The 20,593-nt window shown below is 41.6% G+C and overlaps 3 protein-coding genes across 5 annotated transcripts; 1 reads left to right on the forward strand and 2 right to left on the reverse strand.

The window, feature by feature from the left end:
• Positions 1-984: 984 nt before the first annotated feature.
• Positions 985-6,179, reverse strand: ist1 (IST1 factor associated with ESCRT-III). Of its 2 annotated transcripts, XM_004067047.5 has the most exons (10): positions 6,045-6,179; positions 5,365-5,465; positions 5,069-5,249; positions 4,899-4,986; positions 4,715-4,798; positions 4,504-4,614; positions 4,242-4,415; positions 3,206-3,307; positions 2,764-2,809; positions 985-2,586 (listed from the first exon to the last, which is right to left on the reverse strand). In XM_004067047.5, the coding sequence occupies exons 2-10, from the start codon at positions 5,450-5,452 to the stop codon at positions 2,420-2,422; spliced, it is 1,041 nt and encodes a 346-aa protein (XP_004067095.1). In that variant the 5' UTR covers positions 5,453-5,465; positions 6,045-6,179; the 3' UTR covers positions 985-2,419. The 2 variants fall into 2 exon arrangements, with proteins under 2 accessions (XP_004067095.1, XP_011488236.1); XM_011489934.4 differs by lacking the exon at positions 3,206-3,307.
• On the reverse strand, positions 6,095-15,316 carry mphosph10 (M-phase phosphoprotein 10 (U3 small nucleolar ribonucleoprotein)). Its single transcript, XM_011489916.4, has 11 exons — positions 15,103-15,316; positions 10,114-10,774; positions 9,821-9,987; positions 9,562-9,721; positions 8,870-9,011; positions 8,681-8,748; positions 8,469-8,606; positions 8,256-8,366; positions 7,922-8,029; positions 7,604-7,834; positions 6,095-7,099 (listed from the first exon to the last, which is right to left on the reverse strand). Exons 1-11 carry the CDS (start codon positions 15,186-15,188, stop codon positions 6,950-6,952), a joined length of 2,022 nt encoding a protein of 673 aa, XP_011488218.1. The 5' UTR covers positions 15,189-15,316; the 3' UTR covers positions 6,095-6,949.
• Positions 15,171-18,864, forward strand: mcee (methylmalonyl CoA epimerase). 2 transcript variants are annotated; one of them, XM_011489907.4, is made up of 3 exons: positions 15,171-15,311; positions 15,999-16,330; positions 18,162-18,864. In XM_011489907.4, exons 1-3 carry the CDS (start codon positions 15,284-15,286, stop codon positions 18,312-18,314), a joined length of 513 nt encoding a protein of 170 aa, XP_011488209.1. In that variant the 5' UTR covers positions 15,171-15,283; the 3' UTR covers positions 18,315-18,864. The 2 variants fall into 2 exon arrangements, with proteins under 2 accessions (XP_011488209.1, XP_004067093.1); XM_004067045.4 differs by having other exon boundaries at positions 15,183-15,311; positions 15,996-16,330.
• Positions 18,865-20,593: the final 1,729 nt, after the last annotated feature.

Below are 20,593 nucleotides of genomic sequence, written 5' to 3' on the forward strand. Positions count from 1 at the left end.
TCTACTGCCGAACACTGGCACCAACCCTCCATCAGAGACATTGTGGGGTTCAGCGTCTTGCCCAAGGACACTTCAACACATGGGCGGGCAAGGCGTAAATCGAACCTGCAATCTTTCGATCAGAGGTCAACTGCCCTACCACTGCACCACAGCCGCCACAGTTGTAAGTTACTAGTGGGCAGGACATATGAGGAACTCAATAACCAGTTTGTGATATTGTGTAAAGAAAAATCAGTGCTAAATATGGACTGGAAGTCCCATAAGACAGAAAACATTCCTGAAGGTACCTTTGAGAATGACAAAGGTATGATCCTGTGAGACTTTCAGATACAGACAAAAATGGTAAAAGCTAACAGACCAAACATACAGTAGTAGTCCTAGTTAAGAAGATGGAGAGATAAATGTGCGACTCCCAACTGATAGCAACATCAGGGAGAAGGAACATGAAAAGATCGAGAAACACCAAAGGCTGAGAAAAGAACTGGGAAAAATGTGGACGGTGAAGGCTGCAGTGGTCCTATTAGTGGTTGGAACACTTCTCAAGCATCTTTTTGTTCCTTTTCTGGTCAAAAGTCATTCAGCAAATTTTTTGAAATTAGCAAGAGTTTAGTCATTTGTATAATTGATCCACTTAGGATTTGGGTGGAACCTTCCAAACATTAATTGTGTGCATGTCTTATACAGTCAAACACATGAAAGGATGCTAAATCACTTGCTCAGACTTATATTACCAGTTTTTTTGGTTGTTAAAATAGGCCATTAAAAATGGAAATGGATATAGCTGACCATTATCCCCCAAACAGCAACCGACACAGACTAACCTCAATATTTCATAAATTCAGTCTCAATGTGAGAAGTTATTGGTGTGCCATAATCCTTCCTGATGATGCCTTGCTGAATCGTGAAGGACCCCTGCTGGCTGCTGCTGCATATTTCAACTCCTTAAACCATGGAAGGAAAAAGAAAAGCAGAGACCTGAAACTGTTCCAGTTCCAAACAGCCTTTTTATTAAATTGTTATCGCATACAGAGTAGAAAACATGTTTTCTTTTTAAAAGACACAGGTTTGTGTCTAAACATGAAGAATAACTAAACAGTTAAACTTAAAAACAAGAAAAAGAGCTAGTCAAAGCATTGCAGTGATAATATTCTCTTTTCATATTTCATGACACATCAAACCCAAAAGCAAACAGCGGAAAAAGTCTCAAGTTGCCTCCAGAAACTGCTGATTCATTCTGCTCGAGGATAGCTTCCGCTTGATTATTAGCCATGCAAAGGAGAGCTGGGTGTGGTCGGTCAGGCTACGGCAACTGACGTAAACAAAAACCCCTTCGCTCACTTTTTCCACTGGTAATAAACATGAACCTCGAGAGATGCAACAGACTCAGTCTTGATCAATGATAAACGTTTAAACCTATACAGAGTCCTCAACTGAGAGACGATCGCTAAGGCAAACGCAGTGATGCACCTACAGTATCAGACCCCGGCCGACCTAGAACCTTATGCGATCATTGAGAGGCTTAAACATGAACCGCTTCATTACAAAGTGCACCTTTTTGGTAGAATTAACATTCAAAGAGAAACAAAAAGAAATGTTTTTTTGGAGATGGGAGAGTATAAATCTGTTGGACAACTTCCTGCTGCACAGGTAAATAAATCTGTTATTATTACACTTTACTATACAGGTTGTTTACCAATTGTCAGTCTGACAACACAGGGCTTTTTTGGAGGAGTCGCATGTACAAGTTATACATTATAAGCACAGCCTTGATGGGTGAGACGGCCAGAGCAGAACGACTGGTTCCAAATATCTCTTCCACAGTGATGAACTGCCCGACCACCTGCTGATGCACTTCTGACTGAGGACAAGCAAAGACTCGACATTTCTTCTAATGACGCGGCAGCTCGTCTGGCTCGTCTGACGGGTTTGAGACAGAGCCGAGTGTCACAGTGGTGGAGATCACAGCGACATCAGCGTGTGCAAAGTAGAATCAAGGTGTGTCAAGTTCACCTCAACCCCCCTATCTGCCAGGAAAACAATGTTTTTGGATGTTAATGTGATTAAATGCCCTATGAAGCAATCAAACGGAAACATTTGAAAGAACCCATAGGAACAGGGATCAGAACCGATGTGATTGAATAAGAGATTTGACTAAATGTGCTATTTAGAAAAGTATATGACGGCACTGTGGAAGTATGTACATTTTCTCTAAGAGGTGGACAAGGTAAAGATTAGTCAGATAAATGAGGTAAGAACACATTTACATTTAAATATCAGTGTAAAATGACTTCACCATTAAGCGGTGTGAAGAACTACCCAAGTCTGATTTTAAGCCTTCAATATATAGTTTTTTTAATTTTAGTGTGATTGTGAGGAGACAAGTGTGCCTGTGTGTGTGTTTAGACCACAGCTGTATCACTTAGGTCTTCTTCTTCAGCTCCTCGAATCTCCGTGTCAAGTCGTCAAAGTCAATGTCGTCAGAGGCGGCGGTGTTCCCACCTAAGGAGGACGTGGGCAGAGTGTCGGGAACAGAGGGGAGTTCTGGTAAAGCGTTGCTGTCAAACTGGCGAGGTGCGGGGTGCGGGCCTGGAGAGGTGGAAGGATAGACTCAGAATCCAAAAGCGAGAGGAGCTTTCATTCATTGGTGTGATTTACTCAGTTTTAACATTTCAAGAACAAAGCCTGTTGCATCTTTAACTTTAGTCAACAATTTACTTGCTGCATAGCTAATAGTTTCCTATGACAATGGCAGGAGTCACTCACCTGTTGCCTGAGAAGGAACAAAGGGCTTTTCATTAAGATCATCAATCTGAAAATAACAATTTTATATTAAAAGGATGCATTCAAAAAAATCCCACAGATAAAAATATAAAGAAAAAAAAAAGGGGGGGGGGGGGGGGGGGTAATTAAGTTTCCAGCCAATAAAGAAGCTGCTCAGCACAGTAAGTGCCTCAGAAAAGATCAAGTAAATAATCTATATGTCATTTGAACTTTATCTGTATGTTGTATTTGTACCAATGTAAAAAGTATAAAATGTAATTACTTTGTTGTAAAAACATGAACTTCGATTTACATAAACGGCATAAAAATACCATGCAGCTTATACTTAAAAAATAAAAAAAGTCTTCCCCTAATTATTCTGACTCCATCTGCCCATCAATGGGGGAAAACGGCGGGCATAGACGTGTCAGGCTCTGGAACTTACAGACTCGTATGTGGGGGGAGAAGTGGGCAATTCGGGTGGTGGCCCTGCTCCCATGGGGGGCTGGAATCCACCGTAGGTTCCTACTGCAGGGTTAAAATGTTCCTGCAGCAGAAAACAAATGGAAAGCATGAGTACGAGGGAGAGAGGGGTCTGCCATTTTTGAATTTTGTATGTGTACTATGGTGCCTCTCCTTGTATCGAGGAATGATAGGATTGTTTTTAATGTGTCTGTGTGCTTTATTTTCTTTCACAAGCTACTGTCCGCACTTTGAAAAAAATGTCCCTCTGGGATAAATACAGTTGTTTGAATTGAATCATGTAAACCATCAAATACCTGTCTTATTTTTAAAAAGTTTTTTAGTCATATAATCATTTGTACTTCAGACACAAGACAAGAAAGAAAGGTATTGTTAAGAGTAGTTATAAAAACTTGCATAAGAAGCAAAATGTTGTACATTTAGATTTACAAATGCCAGAACAGATAAACTTTAGTTCCAGAGAAGATTTCAACAATGCTAATATTGTTCGAGTTTTAAAATCAGTTCATCCCTAGATAAATATTACCAATGACATTCTTTTTTTTATGTTAAAATGGATCCATGTTTCATGGATTGAATCTGGCCGTCCGTTAAAAGAGCAGAATTATACTAAACTACTAACTTTGTAAATCATTATTGATCCAGGTAGATTCCATTAAAGCTGCAGGTACTTCTTCTGCATTGAGAAAGCTTCTTGGGGAAGAGGAGAAATGTCGTCTTTCTTTTTACTACTTCTATGTAGTCGTTTCCCTTTCGTCATATCCCCTCAGGGGTCGCCAAAGCAAATCACCTATCACAGATCCGGATGCCCTTCCAGACACAACCCGGTACTTTATCTGGACTGGGAACTGGCACAGGGAGACCCAGACCAAGGCCCCCTTGTGGCTACATAGTTAGGCAGTAGCATGAAAGGTCTTGCCTAAGGACCCTCACTGGATGAAGCTCATCACACCCCCTTGGGAAAGAAATGTTACTATATAAAATTGAAAACTCCTTACTGGTCCTTTGGGAGGGGGATAGCTGAAAGGTGTTGGCATAGGCATAGGCATGGGCATGGGCATCTGCATGGGAACAGGAGGAGCAGAGAAACCCCCTCCTCCTCCACCTCCTCCAGACTTTCTGTCATTGTCCACGTTAATGAGGTCTGCCTCCTCTCCAACACACACCTCGGGCTGGACCATGACAAGACAATAACGAGTGAACAAACAGAATCTATTACTCAACATCTTAAACCAAGTGACAACTTGGTTTCAAACCTACCCGAACCATGGCATCAGGCTCATACGGCACATTGTAGTTCTTGGCGATCTCGATCAGATAGCGTTCCACTAAGATCTTGGGAGGAGCCTCCACACTCAGTTTGTGCATTAGCTACAAACATCAGTATTTGATTAGCGTGTATGAAAAGTCACTATCAAAGCTATGAATCGGTAGCAGGATCTGTGGACTGTCAGTCATTAACATTGCTTACTCTGTCGTTGACTGTGCCAATCTGGTTATTTCTGCATAGCTTGCCATACTCCTTGCTATATTTTGCGCAGAGCTGTTCAGAGACCTACAAGAAATATTAGAGATATTACTGTCAACATCAACACGACAATCATAAATTTGTCTGATATCGTTGAGAAAAATGTACGAAAGACATAAAAACCTACTATTTTTAGTTCAGAAACCTCTGACTGAAGTCGAGGAGCTGCCCAGATGAGGGTAGACACCGCCTCCTGCAAACCTGGATCTAGCTCCCTGGTGGTGAAAGTAAAGGATTAGAACTGTGACAGTTGCATAATGACTGAATGATGGGGTTTTTGAAGAGACAACTACTCACTTCATGGACTGAATGAGCCCAAAGCGAGTGATCAGGAGGTCGCAGTACAGCTCCAGGATCTCCATGGCTTCAACAAGATAGTCCTCTCTGATGATGTGTTCAACACGGATACGGGCTCGTTCATCCTTGCCTGATGACAAGTAATCAGCAATCTCCTTCCTTGCCTTTTGAGCAAGCTCAGCTTTGTGTGTCATTTGTAAATAGAGATAGAAAAAGAGTTAAAAGTAAAAAAAAAAAAAGGTAAAGAAATACAGAAAAACAAACACTACAACTGACAGAGTGGATGCAAGACTTACTTTTCTTTTTCTCAAGAAGTTTGAGACGATTAATGACCAGCCGAAGGTTGACTCTTAGTCTTTCTGCTTTAAACCCTCCACCCAACATGATGACAGAAGGTCTGTGTACAGAGAAGCATGGAAGCAACACGGATGAATCTGTGGAACTCAGGAACCCTTAAGTTAACCCACCTCTGCGCCAGTGACTCATCTCATCATCATGTGAGCTTCACAAAGTCACAGCAAAAACATGACTTCGCAAATCATGTATCCCCCAAAACACACACATGAACTCAGACTGTATTAAATCGTTTAAAAAGAAAAAAAGACGAGAGGAGGGGGAAAACAAACCATCTAATTTACCGATAAACGATGACAGATATATATAGCTTTAGCTCGACAACAGATGATGGGAGGGTATGAAGATACTAAATTATAAGTATACTCGGTTGGTTTGTTAATCATTTTTTTATTGAACCATACATTTGTTACGATTGAAGTTGGGAAGCTAACCCAGTCCGAATGGACCGATAAGAGTTTACTAGGTTTGCTTTGTTAGCAGTAGTCAGTAGCTAGCTTCCGAGCTCTCGTAACGGCAGCAAAACTGACAGAATACACTCTTTAAGACACATTTAATACGACAAATGTACATTCAAACTTAAAAAATAAATAAATAAAAGGAAAACTTTTACGAAACTCACCGAAAAATAGCACTAAACTGGAACTACTTGCTATAGATGTCACTCGGCGTTTTGTTGCCCAATTCACTTCCGTGTTAAAGTGACGTGACGTCATGGGACTTTTTTCGGAAGGGCGGAGTCTCACCTCAGATAAACATTACCTGTGAACATTACTCCAACGCAGGTGCGACAGAGTACAAAGAATAAAACACAAAGAATGTCAATCGTACAAAAAAAGGTGATTGTTATGTTACCGATGTTCAACCAATTGAAAAAAAGTTTGCTTTGTTGTTGTTTTTTATATATTTTGCCTCTTAATATACTCCCTAAATCTACCCTGGGTTCTTCATTAAAATGTTGATATTTTTTTGTTTCTTTGTTTTAATAATCTGTCTATTAATATTTTATGCAGCAGCCTTCAGTAGACTATGACAAGATTAATGTGGCAAAATGTACATAAAGGGAAAATCTTTAATGCACATAGTATTTCTTTCATATTTTCTATAATGCTGTTGCTGTTAAAATACTTTTTTGTTCTGTAGCTCAGAACAATTAGCTAATATATAGTTCCATCCAACACAAATAAACAGTACTTTTTAAATTAAATCCTGTTGGGTAATCTGACCTCTTGTTGGTTTTTACCTTTGATTTTCTTTCAAATTCATGAGCTAAAAAAACCCTGAGAAGCCCATTGAACAGAATTTTAACAGTAACTACTGTTTCAGTATCGCAAAATCAAACTTTAAGACATCATTTTTTAGAAAAAAGTTCCAATTATTAATATTTATAATAAGAAATAACAAGGGATCCATAGTTAAGTTAAAAAAAATACAAGTGAAAATTTTTTTTAGATCAAGTTTATTATACTGCAACTTTACAATAAAAAATATACGCATAAAGTCGATCATCAATACCAAAAACATTGACTACAGCTTGAGTTTGCTAACAGACACTTCTATGTGTTTCTTCTTCTTCTCTGAGCGCTCTTTTGTACTTTTGATCTGACTTTTGACTTGGTCTTGCAGCTGAGAGAAGAAGGCTTGAGATGATCGCAGAGCCTTGTCCTTCCCCTCATCCTGAAAGTACACAGAACCGTGTTAGATTAGAGGAATGTGTGCTGGTAAAGAGCGATGTCATGTTTATGGTGGCATTAAAGCTTGAGGCACATTTCACACAAAAGAAACGTCTAAAATAAGTCTACGTGGGGCGGCCGTGGTACAGCGGCAGGGCAGTCGACCCATGATCGTAATATTACAGGTTCGATTCCCGCCTTGCACGCCCATGAGTCGGTGTGTCCTTGGTCAAGACACTGAACCCCACCTTGCCTCTGGTGGTAGGTTGGCGCCAGTGTTCGGTAGCAGAGGCGCCACCAGTGTGTGAATGGGTCTGTGACTTTAAAGCGCTTTGGGCCTTGTAGGTAGAAAAGCGCTATACAAGTATACACCATTTACCATACGCCATTTGGGTCAGTCAGCTTCCTTACCTCCGTTTTCTTCTTCTTCTACTGAGAACTCAGGAAATGTCACACTGAACACTAGCAGACTGCTGTGAACAAAATGTCATGGGAGGAAAATACCCACCTTAAGTATGGTCGCCTTTCCTCCTTTTGTGACTTTTCTCAAGTTTTCAGCAACTTCAGTTTTAGAAATCTTCTTGCTTTCTCCAGTTTTGTTGGCTTCTTTGACTTTCTGCCTCTTTTCCTTTTCCTTAATCTTCAGTCGTTTCACCTTCTTTATATGCCGTCTCTCGCGCTTCTTGTCTGTTTTCGTCCTCTCAATATCACCAAGTATATCTCCTGCTTTGTTCTTATCCTTTAGAGAAGGAAAAAAAATCGTCATTAGACAAACTTTGCAAATAACTATTTCAAATCAAAACAAACAATCAAAACAATGGTAAACCTTGATCTCTTCTGGTGCGAGCAGTGTAGCATCGCTAGTGCTGACTGGAGCCACCTCCTCCATGGTAATGGATGGTAAGTTGGACACCACTTTAACCTCAGGAACGGGCTGCACACAAAAATAATTATTAGTTACAGCATTAGCTGCACTCCCTACACATTTACTAGTGTTAATTTGAAGCATTCCAAGATTTTATGAATTTCTGTGATTAAAAATGACTTCAATGTCAGATTTTTTCAGCACATTTGGTGGCAAAAGAACATAATCTTCAGAACATTTGAATAGTTTTAGTCTTCCTGCTTTTCCGTTGCTTTCTAACTAAAGTTAAACTTACAGGCTTGGGTGTGAAATGGAAGTTGGAGAGAGCATCTAACTTCAAGAATAGTGTGTCCATGAGCTTTTGAATTTCTACATGAGCTGGGTTCTCCTCCTTTTCAGTGTTTTTCTGGAAGACAGAAAGAAAGAAAAAAGAACGTTTTGAAAACCAAAGGGTGGCTGCAGGGTTGATTGCATTAAAGCAGCAACAAAACCAGAATCAAACTCAAACCTGAGTCTGTTTGATGTATTCCTGCTCGTAGATTTCTGCTAGACTCTGCTTGCTCTTCTCATGGTCCAAAGTTAACCTCTTCTTGTACTCAAACACCTCCTCTTTCGGTTTCTCTTTACGGACCACATCGTCAAACGCCTTAAAGAAACAAAACAAGCTGAATTAGGAATCATCTTCTGAACTATTGGAAAGCTCTGCCTATCGTGACAAACCTGATCTTTGATTCTCTGTTTAATGATGTCCTCCAGCTGCAGTGTGGTTTCTTCTGTAATGGCTGGTGCTGAAAAACACATGGTGTGGTTAGAAACAGCTATGAAAACACAAAAGCTACCAACAAATATTACAAACACACAGCACTAATCTGGATAGTGTTCAAGCACAGTAACTGAATGCTCATCTACCTGCCCTTGACGCCTGTTCAAACTCCACATCTTCCTCCAACATGCTGTTTTCGGGGCGGGTCTGTGCCGTCACCTCTCCCAGCAGCTGCCACGGCTTCTCTGCCAGAGCCGCGTTCTCCAGTTCTTCAATCTTCTGGGACATCTTTCAGGCAAAACGGAAAAACAAAGAACACATGCAACATTAAGGAACTGGAAGTGTGCAGCGGCAGACACAGAGCGTGAAACAAAGGAGATCTGCTGCAGTTGTGTAGTCTTTGCAGAGCAAGGCGCTAAGGACAAACAGGAGAAACAAACAATCGCAATCCCACAAATGATCTGTTAACTGCTGCTGAGCATTTCTGCTGCTTAGTTTGACTTTCAATTTAAAATGTTAAAGAAAATGTCCATGACAGTTCATCTTTATGTGCCATTGTTTCTCTATATAGTAATAGTAGCACATTTACGATAACTTCCAGATGTTGGGTGCAGAATCAGAAAATATCAATCTCAGTTTCTTTCCAGCAAAGGGACTTTTTTTAGCTCAGGATATTCAGAAATTCTATACAAGAGTTGATATAAAACCTGTGGCTTTAAATACGTAAACCCAATCTTTTAAGTCACAATACAATTAAAACAAAAAATGATACATCTTTGCTGAGCAACCCTAAAATAATATAAAGTATAAAACCTTTACTAAGGTAAATCCTGGTTACCTTTTCTTGTCGTTTCTCAAATGAAGACTTTAGTTCAGCCTTTTCAGGGCTTGGTGTTTTTAAAACCTCCTCTAAGTCCTCGCCTTCGCTGTCTTCATCTTCTGACAGATCAAAGGTCACTTTCTTTTTAGATGCTTCGGAGCGACTTTTCTGCTCATCCCTGGAAAAGGGCCGGGGGAAAAAATTCAAACTAAAAAAACAAAACAAAAACATTTCTCTCACGCATCTCTGCGTGTTATGCAACGTTGATCACGCTTACTCATCATCGCCCTCCTCTTCGGTGTCGTCTTCGCCATCAATTTCCTCACCATCTTCTTCCTGGCTGTCATCCATGTGGTCATCGTCTCCATCTGACTGCTGCTCATCTGGTTCATTGTCCACTGCATCAAAGAAGTCCTTGTACTTGAGATCTCTGGAACTCTTTCCCTGTTAGCAGAAACAGTTGGCATCAGTTGTTGTAGTGCTAGGACGAATGAGAATCTGCACAAACATCAGCCATGAGATTCATGGATTCCCCAGAGCGATGACTTAAAAACAAGCAAAAACACATACTGTCTTTTTCTTTTTGGAAGACATGACTTCATCCAAGTTGATTTCATCGTCTTCATCGGAAGGCAGGTCCCGAAAGTAGTCTAATTCATCTTCGTTGTCGTCTTCTTTGACCTCTCGCTTCTCTATATCATCAAGAAACGTCTCCATTTCTGACAGTTTGAAGAACTTGTCATCAACTTCAGAGGGAACCACTTTTTTCTTGGAGCCCGTCTTTCCTTTGTCCTTTCTCTGTTTCTCCAAAGCGTTCACGTCAAAGTCGATATCCGAGTCATCCTCCGAGTAATTGTCTGAGCCTTCTTCAGCTTCCACTGAGGATTTTTTAGACAGTCGAGGAAGCTGTTCGCTAACATTTTCATCATCTGTTGCTCCTTCTTCTTCTTCTTCTACTCCACTCTGGTCTTCCTTGTCTGCATCCATTTCTTCATCTGACAGTAACGTGAGGTTTCCATTTGACAAAGCCCCATCTATGGCATTCTTAAAGTGTGTCAGGACAGCATCGTTCTGCAGCTCCAACTCCTGCCAAATCTGCTCTTCATCAAAGTTTTCCACCACAAGCTGAGCCAGCGGGCTGCCTCCATAACCTGCAGGCTCCTGGGCTTTGCGGAGATCATACAAGGTTTTGGTGAGAGACGTGAACTCTGCTGCCACTTCGTCCTGCGGGCTGGAAAAGACAAAGACATTAAATTCAGTAAGGAGAGTTAATTTAGGAAAGAGTTTAAGACCAAACAATATCACTACAACTTAAATAAAAATGTCCCGTATCATTTGATACACTTCAGATAAATTTCCATCCATATTCAATATAGACTCCATGTAGTCAGTTATTTCCGCAATTCCTACAAAGACTATAATGAACCCCAGTGTTGTCTCAACACTGAACTAGATTGACATGGTATATTAACCCAAGTTTTTATTATTATTTACCAAGGCTGTGTCCCACCAAGGTGGGGTAGCCTAGACAAGGCACACAATTTTAGCTCCCTCTGTCTCTTCCCCAAACCCTCCTCCTTCAGTGCGTGAGTGCGTGTGTGCGTATGTGCGTGCGACTGGTCTGAGATCTGGTCTAAGCCACACCACACTGCACCAGGGTCAGCTGCACAGCCCAGTGTGGGCACCTCCACTGCAGGGCCTCAGCCAAGGCTGGTTTCCCCTTGCCGCTTCATCCCAAGACCAGACCTCTACCACACCCATCCATTCATTCATACACAAACTCTCTCCACCCATCCCTGTCCTGAGCAGCCTCTCTCCCCTGCACCACAGTCATCCCTCTTGCATTCAGCGCTCTTTTTACACCCTCTGTCCATCCCATTCGCGGTCTTCCTCTCATTCTCACTCCACTCACATCAGATTCATATACCTTTTTCACCAATCGCTCCCTTTCCATTCTTTCAACATGTCCAAACCATCCCAGTGCCTTTTGCTCTGCTCTTTCAGCCAACTCTCGCGTCACACCAGTTCTCTCTCGGATAACTTCATTTCTCATACGATCCATACGCGTCACACCACACATACTCCTCAAACATCTCATCTCAACTACATTCAGCTTCCTCTTTTCCGCCACTTTCAGACTCCATGTTTCAGCCCCATATAACGCTGCAGGCACCACCACACCCTCATACAATCTCCTTTTTGCATCCTTTCCCAGTGATCTACATTCAAACACTCTCTTCATTCCCCCCCATATCTTTCGTACTTCATTCATTCTAAACTCTACCTCTCCCCCCATTCCACCATCCACACAGACACACGACCCTAAATACTGAAAACACTCTACCTCTTCCAACAACTCCCCATTTAATGCCACATTCAATCTGCGTTCACCCTTTAACCTCGTACACCTCATCACCTTACTCTTTTCCACATTCACTCTCAACTTCCTTCTGTCGCACACCCTTCCAAACTCCTCAACCAGACGTCCCAAGTTCTCTTCTGAGTCAGCCACTAGTGCAGTATCATCTGCAAACAGCAGCTGATTCACACTCCATTCGCTGCCGTCAGTATTTATCATGCTCACACCCGTACCCGACACCCTTTCATTCACCTCTTTTACCACACCATCCATATACACGTTAAACAACCACGGAGACATCACGCATCCCTGACGCAGACCAACCCTCACAGGAAACCACTCACTCATGCTATTTCCCACTCTCACACACGCTCTACTGTGTCTATAGAAACTCTTCACACCTTCCAACAATCTACCATCAATACCATACATACTCAACACCACCCACAACGCCTCTCTATCAATCCTATCATACGCCTTCTCTAAATCCATGAATGCCCAAAACACCTCCCTCCCCTTAGCCAAAAACTTTTCACACACCTGTCTCACAACAAACACCTGATCCACACACCCTCTACCTCTCCTGAAACCACACTGCTCTTCACCAATCATACACTCAGTTCCCTCCACTACCCTATTAATCAGCACTCTCCCATATACTTTGCCTACAACACTCAACAGACTAATACCCCTAAAACTACCACATTCATACTTATCACCCTTACCCTTGTACAGGGGAACCACACACGCACTCATCCAATCAAGCGGCACCTGCCCATTTGCAAAACACACATTCAACAATCTCACTAACCACTCAATCACGATCGCTCCACCACACTTCAGGCATTCCCCAGCACACCCATCCACACCTGCAGCCTTTCCTACTTTCAACTTTCCCACAGCTTGCTCAACTTCCTCTCCTGTAATCAACGTTTCATTCAACTCTCCCAATACATTCAGTCTACTTTCCCTTCCATCCATCCCAATCACAGCATCCCGATCTTCCTCCACATTCAGCAGCCTCTCGACATACTCTGCCCATCTTTTCCTTACTGCATTCCCCTCATTCAACATCCTTCCATCCTCTGTTTTCACTTTCTCCTCCCTCCCCGACGCTCCCTTTCGCACCCTCTTTACCTCCTTCCAAAACATTTTCTTGTTCTCTCGAAAATTATCAGTCAACTGTCTGCCCCACCTTTCGTCCGCAGCCGCTCTTGCCTCACGCACAGCTCTCTTAGCATCCCTTTTCTTCTCCTTATAACACTCATATGACTCCCTGTCCTTTCTCTGCAGCCATACTTCGTACGCACATCTCTTCTCAGCTACAGCCAACCTTACATCCTCGCACCACCATTCACTTCCCTTTCTTAGACCACCCCCAACACGTCTCACACCACACACTTCCTCTGCACTTCCAACCACTGCACTTTTGAACTGTTGCCATTCTTCCTCCACTCCAACAACCATTTGCTCCTTCACCATATTCCACTTGCCACCTAATTCCTTCTGATACTCACACATTTTCTCTCTGTTCTTCAAAACACTCACTCTCAGAACTTTTCTTGCCTCCCCACTCTTTCTCGATCTCACCCATGGCATACCCACACGCAACCTTCCTTCCACCAAATAGTGATCAGACATACCTCCACACTCTCCCCTCCTCACATTTACATCTAGCAATCTACTACATGCAACCTTTGAAACCACCACATAATCCATCAGTGCTTTGTCAATCACTCTTCCACCACTCTGCCTCACCCACGTATACTTATGGATCTCTTTCTTTCTGAACCATGTATTCCCAATCACCATCTCTCTTTCAGTGCACATTCCTATCAGTCTCTCACCATTATCATTCTTTCCAGGAACACCATGCCCGCCAACAACACCCTCAATTTTCTCATCACCCACTCTAGCATTCAGATCTCCCATCAGCACTACATTCACATTTGCTCCAAATCCTTGCAAGCACTCATCCAAGTCGTTCCAGAAGGTCACTCTCTCCTCTTCATTCCTCTCACTGCCAGGACCATATGCACTCACGAACACCCACAGCTCCTTCCGAAATTTCGCTTTCACCCATATCAGTCTTGGTGAAACCTCCTTCCATTCAACCACACATCGTCTCACCTCACAGCTCACCAGCAAAGCCACACCTTCTCTTGCTCTCCCGCTCTCTACACCAGACATTCTCCCACTCACACTTCCAAACACACACTCACCCTTCCCTTTCATCTTTGTCTCACTCAGTGCTAACACGCTCATTCCCCTCCTTTCAAACATCCTTCCAATCAGATCTCTTTTGCTTCCGTCTGTACTACACCCCCGCACATTCAACGACCCAATCTTAAGGGTTTGGGGAGGTAATCTCCCCTTCCCAACTCTACCCTGTCCGTAATTAGGAATGTAGTTACAGGGGAGAGGATTCCCAGTCCTCTCGCTCCGTCCCTTTTAGTCGCCTTTTACGACACGCAGGGAATACGTTGGTAGTATTCTTTACGACCCCCCCTAACCACAGGGATTTAACCCAAGTACTGCTAAGTTTCTCAATGCTGCTATTTGTGTTATTTGGATCCCTGTCTTTTTCACTCATTTTATTTAAGAAATGTGTGAAATAAATAGTCTGTGTAACTTTAATGTGGAGCTAAACATTTATGTCTGTTTTTATTTGACATCATGATATAAGATGATAATATCACCTATTTCCTCAGGCAGGCACACATTCATTCAGTAATGTTTAGTTTTAATAAATAGATACTAAGTTCTGGAATCTGCATTTTTATACAATCCATTCTAGTGACTTGACAATATCAATCTGTTTCTTTTGTATGTATAGTATAGGTTTGTAAAAGCTGGTTACAATAATCTAGATAAATCTGATCATTTTATTGAACAAAACTGATTTACAACAGAATCCTGTGTCTGTGTTGTTCACCACACTAATGCTAAACTGTTGTCTGATACACCGCCTGCAGATGCACATCCCAGGCTAAATCTGTGTTTTTACATAAATGCCAAGTCTTAAATTCAGCCCTCTATTATTACTGACTATAACAAAATGTTAGAGATGAAAAATCCAAGCTGTAGGTTATTTAATGAAGTAACATTAGCATTGATTGCGCCACACTGTCTCCTCTCTCTGCAAAGATAAAAACTAACTTTTTTTTTATTCAATAGATGAAGCATAAACCAACACTTGCCTTAGAAAAATGTCTGGTTGTGCCGTATTCTCCTGTACTTTTTGGACACAATCTTCCAACAATCTAAACACATCTTCACTCGCCATTTTCCCGTCACATGTGTGACCCTCCCGTGTGCCGCACGTAAACACGTTCCAGGAGAAACCTGTGCTCCGCTGAAACTTGGTTCCGACCTCTTAACATGGCGTCAGCAATGCTCAAGGTTGCAGGTTTGTTGTTGTCGATTGTTTTCTAACAAACAGCTTTCCCCAACGTCTTCTGTTCTTATAGGATGACAATTATGATGTATTGTTCCCGATCCAGTCGTTAAAAAAGACTATGCTCAAGTTAAAACCGAGTTTGTAAGCTTGAGTTTCATCAAAATATCATGTCACACGACACGAGGGGGAAAAAAAATCAGTAAATGATGTAATGATTTTTAAATTTTGTTACAGTTGTAAAAATGAGCTAAACTTTAAAACGTGTCAACACGTTTTACACCTAATTTTTGTTTTTGACCGGTTTGGTTGTTGGAATGGAGGACTGACAAGTCTAAAGAAACACTTTTTTCTTCTTCAAAATAACAAATTATTCTAATAAACATAATTCTGTACATTATTTGCCAACAGCCGATCTAACTGCTGTCGTTAAAATTAGGTCTGATGATCAAAATCTCCTTATAACATTATTTAAATCCATAAAGAAGATGCAACCCAAATGCTGGTTATTCCTAACAAATATTTCTGTTTCAAACTGTATTAATGACATTTTTAGATGAAAGAATAATAGATTAGACTTTGCATTTTCAAAATTAGTGAATTTAAATCAGAATACAGTGTTTACTGCTATGAAAAGGCAAACCACACATCCAGCTACAGTTGTCCTGATTCATGTTTTTTGTATTGTTTATCCAGCAGCAGGCGTTTCCAGGTGTTTCACTCTCCTGAGGGGTGTCTCCACGACAACGCCGCTCTGCCAGGGCGTCCCCGGGGCCGTTTGGAAGCTGGGGAAGCTGAACCATATTGCCATCGCTGTGCCCGACATGGAGAGGGCCACAGCTCTTTACCGTGACGTGCTCGGGGCAACAGTAAGCGACAAGGTGCCCCTTCCTGAGCACGGGGTGTACACTGTGTTTGTGGAGCTTGGCAACACAAAGCTGGAACTGCTCCATCCTTTGGGGGACAAGAGCCCCATCTCTGGTTTCCTGCAGAAGAACAAGTCTGGAGGGATGCATCACATTTGCATCGAGGTGAGAGGTATTAGACAATAGGTCATTCAGGTGGCACCCATAGCTATACAACCATGATGATGACAAATTGCTTTGGTAGGAGGTATGTTTGCGTGTCAGTAGCAGAAAGAATAGGCGTGACCTGATGAAAATGACACACCTGAATGGAATTTTCTGTTACAGCATCGAAAAAGGATTTTCCTTCCTGACTGATAATCGTAGAATTACACACACAAGTCCTTTAATGGTTTTTCAAATGAGCCTTTCTCGAACATCAACATATTTTACCTAATCTCCCAGCGTTGGGTGAATAGAAAGAAAACCCCAAATGTTCCAAAGTTTTATGTGAAAAGTCTGGATCAAAATATTTCTTAAAAATCGATGTAACAGAAAGAATAATTACTAAAAATATAGATCTCTTACATTAGAGTCGGTAGACTTATAGAAAAACAAACCTCAAATTGTTCCTATCTTCGTTTAAATGTTTGTCCTCCTCTTGTGTTATCTACATGCATTATTTCTCACTTCAACTAAATAAAAAATATTTGAATAAATGTTTCATCTAAATTATACATCAGTTTAAGATGAAGCAATAAGTTTTCTTCACCCCAAACACACCTGCCTCAATCAAAACCACATCTTAGGTAGTGACTTCTGTTTTGGTCACGTTGATTTTTAAGGGCTTGTCAAGCAGGATAATGTTGTGGTTTTGTTTTGCAGCGGTAGGACTGGATGACGTGGGAGTCCTAAAATCTACCATAAGCATTTCCGTGTAGCAAAGACGTGTGAAAGCATGAGAGGGCAAAAAGTTTGACTAAAACTGAGTCACTTTACGGGACCGGAACACTAAACAAAAAAGTAAATAAACACACAGCACCAACTCTGTTTCTTAAAAAAGAAAAGAAACTAATCGAGAGTTTTGAGTCTAAACTCAAAGGAAATTCACTTGCAGAACCTTTGGAGAGTTGTGGACATAAATAACAAGAGTTACTTAGGTCTGCTGTATTTTTCCCACTTTAATTCGGTATTTTATTTGAGCTTCCATCCATCCACCCTTCCATCCATCCATCCACCCACCCGTACATCCAACCATCCATCCACCCATACATCCACCCACCCATACATCCATCCATCCATCCACCCATACATCCATCCATCCACCCACCCATCCAACCATCCATCCATCCACCCATCCATCCACCCACCCACCCATCCACCCACCCATACATCCACCCACCCATACATCCAACCATCCATCCATCCATCCATCCATCCACCCACCCACCCATCCACCCACCCATCCATCCATCCATCCACCCATCCATCCACCCACCCACCCATCCAACCATCCATCCATCCATCCATCCACCCATCCATCCACCCATCCATCCACCCACCCACCCATCCAACCATCCATCCATCCATCCATCCATCCACCCACCCACCCACCCATCCATCCATCCATCCACCCATCCATCCACCCACCCACCCATCCAACCATCCATCCATCCATCCATCCATCCACCCATCCATCCACCCATCCATCCACCCACCCACCCATCCACCCATCCATCCATCCATCCATCCACCCATCCAACCATCCATCCATCCATCCATCCACCCATCCATCCACCCACCCACCCATCCACCCACCCATACATCCACCCACCCACCCATCCACCCATCCATCCACCTACCCACCCATCCACCCACCCATCCATCCACCCACCCACCCATCCATCCATCCATTCAGAATGAGCTAATTCAAGCTTCCATAATTGTTTCTGATGCTTATCTTGACACGCGCCGCTGTTACACTGACACGTGTTTTCTTCCTTTTTTATATTCACAGGTTGATGACATTAAAGCTGCTGTGGCGGACATGAAAGCTAAGAACATCAGGACTCTGTCAGCAGAGCCTCGTATCGGCGCTCACGGGAAGCCTGTCATGTTTCTTCATCCTAAAGACTGTGATGGTGTGCTGGTTGAGCTCGAAGAAGCATAAGCATCTGTGCCTGGAACCAGGAGAAAACCTCCATTTACATGTATATATTCCACTAATGTGCATTGTTCCTTCTAACACTTCTCATTTCACTTCCTTTTTTTTTTCTTCTTCTCATATTCTCATTCATATTTTCATTTTGTATTTAAAAAAAATCGACACTCAAAGCCCACATGGACGTACAAAAACACAAACAGTAGGCAGACAGGTTTTCCATCATTTTAAACTAAATGTCTTATGATGTTCCCAAGCTTCCAACAAAAAATTTGCCCTTCTAAATTGTTGGAAAAATAAACACATACATAAACACATTAAACTTCAAAAAAAATGTTTCAATCTGTCTTCATCTGACATATCAAACAAGAATAAACAAAAATGAACCAGAAAACAGTTCACTTCTCAGATCGTGATGGTGGAACAATAAAACAAAAAAATATTTTTTTTGCATTTTTGTGTTTGCAAAGGGAGCATCTGTTTAAATTTTAAAATGTTGTCTCAAGATAATGTTTGATTTTTGTGTAAATAGCAGTAAAGATTCTATTTTGAGCATCAACTTGTGAGGATTCTTTTATCTCTAGTTTTAGCTGTTCCAGTCTTCAGAAAAGTTTAAAAAGGGTTACTTTGTGTCTAATTCATAAAAAAATAACTCATTGAAATTTCCCTCTCTAAAATGTGTGTGTGGGGGGGTGAATGATAAGACCATCTCAAGATATCAGTGCAAAACATACTTACTTAAAGATCGCAGTGTTTCTAGTGAATGTGTATTCATTTTAGCAAAGTAACTTTCTGCAGACTCTACTGAAGAGGAAGGACCGGCAGTCGACAGGCCTGCAGAGGATGTGGAGCCTCCCTCCAAAAACAAAAGAAGTGTAATCGCGCTCTGGAAACGCAATTCTGTAAAGAGGGAAACCGTCACAAAATGTTTTGTTACTCTGTGTCCTCCATGCTGGAAACTTTTAGGCATTCTGAGAATGGCCACATAACACAACTGTTAAAAAACGTATGAGTCACAACATTTCTGGAATGTTTCACTCGACTGGAAAACAAAAGGAAGAGCTTTCTAAATCATCCAAACTTTTCCGATACAAGCTTGTTACTGTGCTTTGATGTAGCATTGGAAATATATTTGAAACAAACATCAGGTGACACACTTTTATGAAATAAAATGATTGTAAATGACACTAAATTAAACCAGTTATTTAAGGTAGACATAAAGCTGATTATCCTATTTCAAGGTCACCATTAGGGGAGAGTTGGGGGGAGCCTTGACATTTAGGGAAGCCTTTACAGCTTTCTGTTTGTTAGAATAAAGGGCAAAATAAAATGCCCCAAAACATCTGTTTGACACACTGGGGAATTGAATTGACAGGTGGGTGTTATGTAATAATTTCACTTCCCTTCAAACATTTGTCTCTTTTGGAAAAACCCAAATTATTTTGTTTTTTGTCTTAAACCTGTGTTTGGTTGTGGTGTTGTGCTTTAAGTTGAAGTGCCTTTTAGGTTAAAAAACTTTAGTCGGATTAGATAAAAAATTATTTTTGACATTTGGCCACTAGGAAAACCTCTCATTACAAATATTTTTAGCAGCATTAAAAACTTTAACGCTTTAAAAACCCTCATCTTGTGCTTCTTTATAGCTTTATTCAGATCCATTTTCTAGTTCAGCAAAGGCTTCAAATATGAGTCACTGCAAAACTTTGAACCATTTTGTTGTAGATTTACAGATGTTTGCCATTGGTGGTTACTGCATGATGGCATGAAGGGCAGCTTTCAGGTGTTTAGTCATCTAAATGACAATGAAGCAGCTTCTGTTGCGTTGAAACAATGGCAGACGTGAACCCTGACAGAATTACATTTTCTGAGGCCTGAGGAGCTTCTTTGATAGAGAACGTATTTGCTGTTTTCATGGAACAGTGTTAACACACTGAATGTTCCAGCAATCCATCCATCTTCTGAACCTCCTACATCATTTTCAGGGAGGTGAGGTGGGAGTCTATCCCAGGTCCAGTGTGAACCCGGCTTTTGGCCCAAACAGCTGGGATAAGCTCTGATCTATGTCCTTCTGAACAATATTGAATTTAAAGTTCATGCCACTAAAACTTCCACTGCAGCAAAAGTCCTTTTAGCTTGTTTAACTGACTTTCATGCAGATACTCTCAAGCTACATTTGAAAATGGGAAGAAAAGGTTCAGAACTTCTGCTTTTCTGTGAGGAACATCAGCTAATCACGTCACCTGTCCTTTGAGCAAACACACTGAAACCCGTTTCGACTAGTCATTTGG

This window comes from Oryzias latipes, chromosome 3 (genome assembly GCF_053564925.1).
Source record: "Oryzias latipes strain Hd-rR chromosome 3, Olatipes_Hd-rR_3.1".
Taxonomy (NCBI): domain Eukaryota; kingdom Metazoa; phylum Chordata; class Actinopteri; order Beloniformes; family Adrianichthyidae; genus Oryzias; species Oryzias latipes.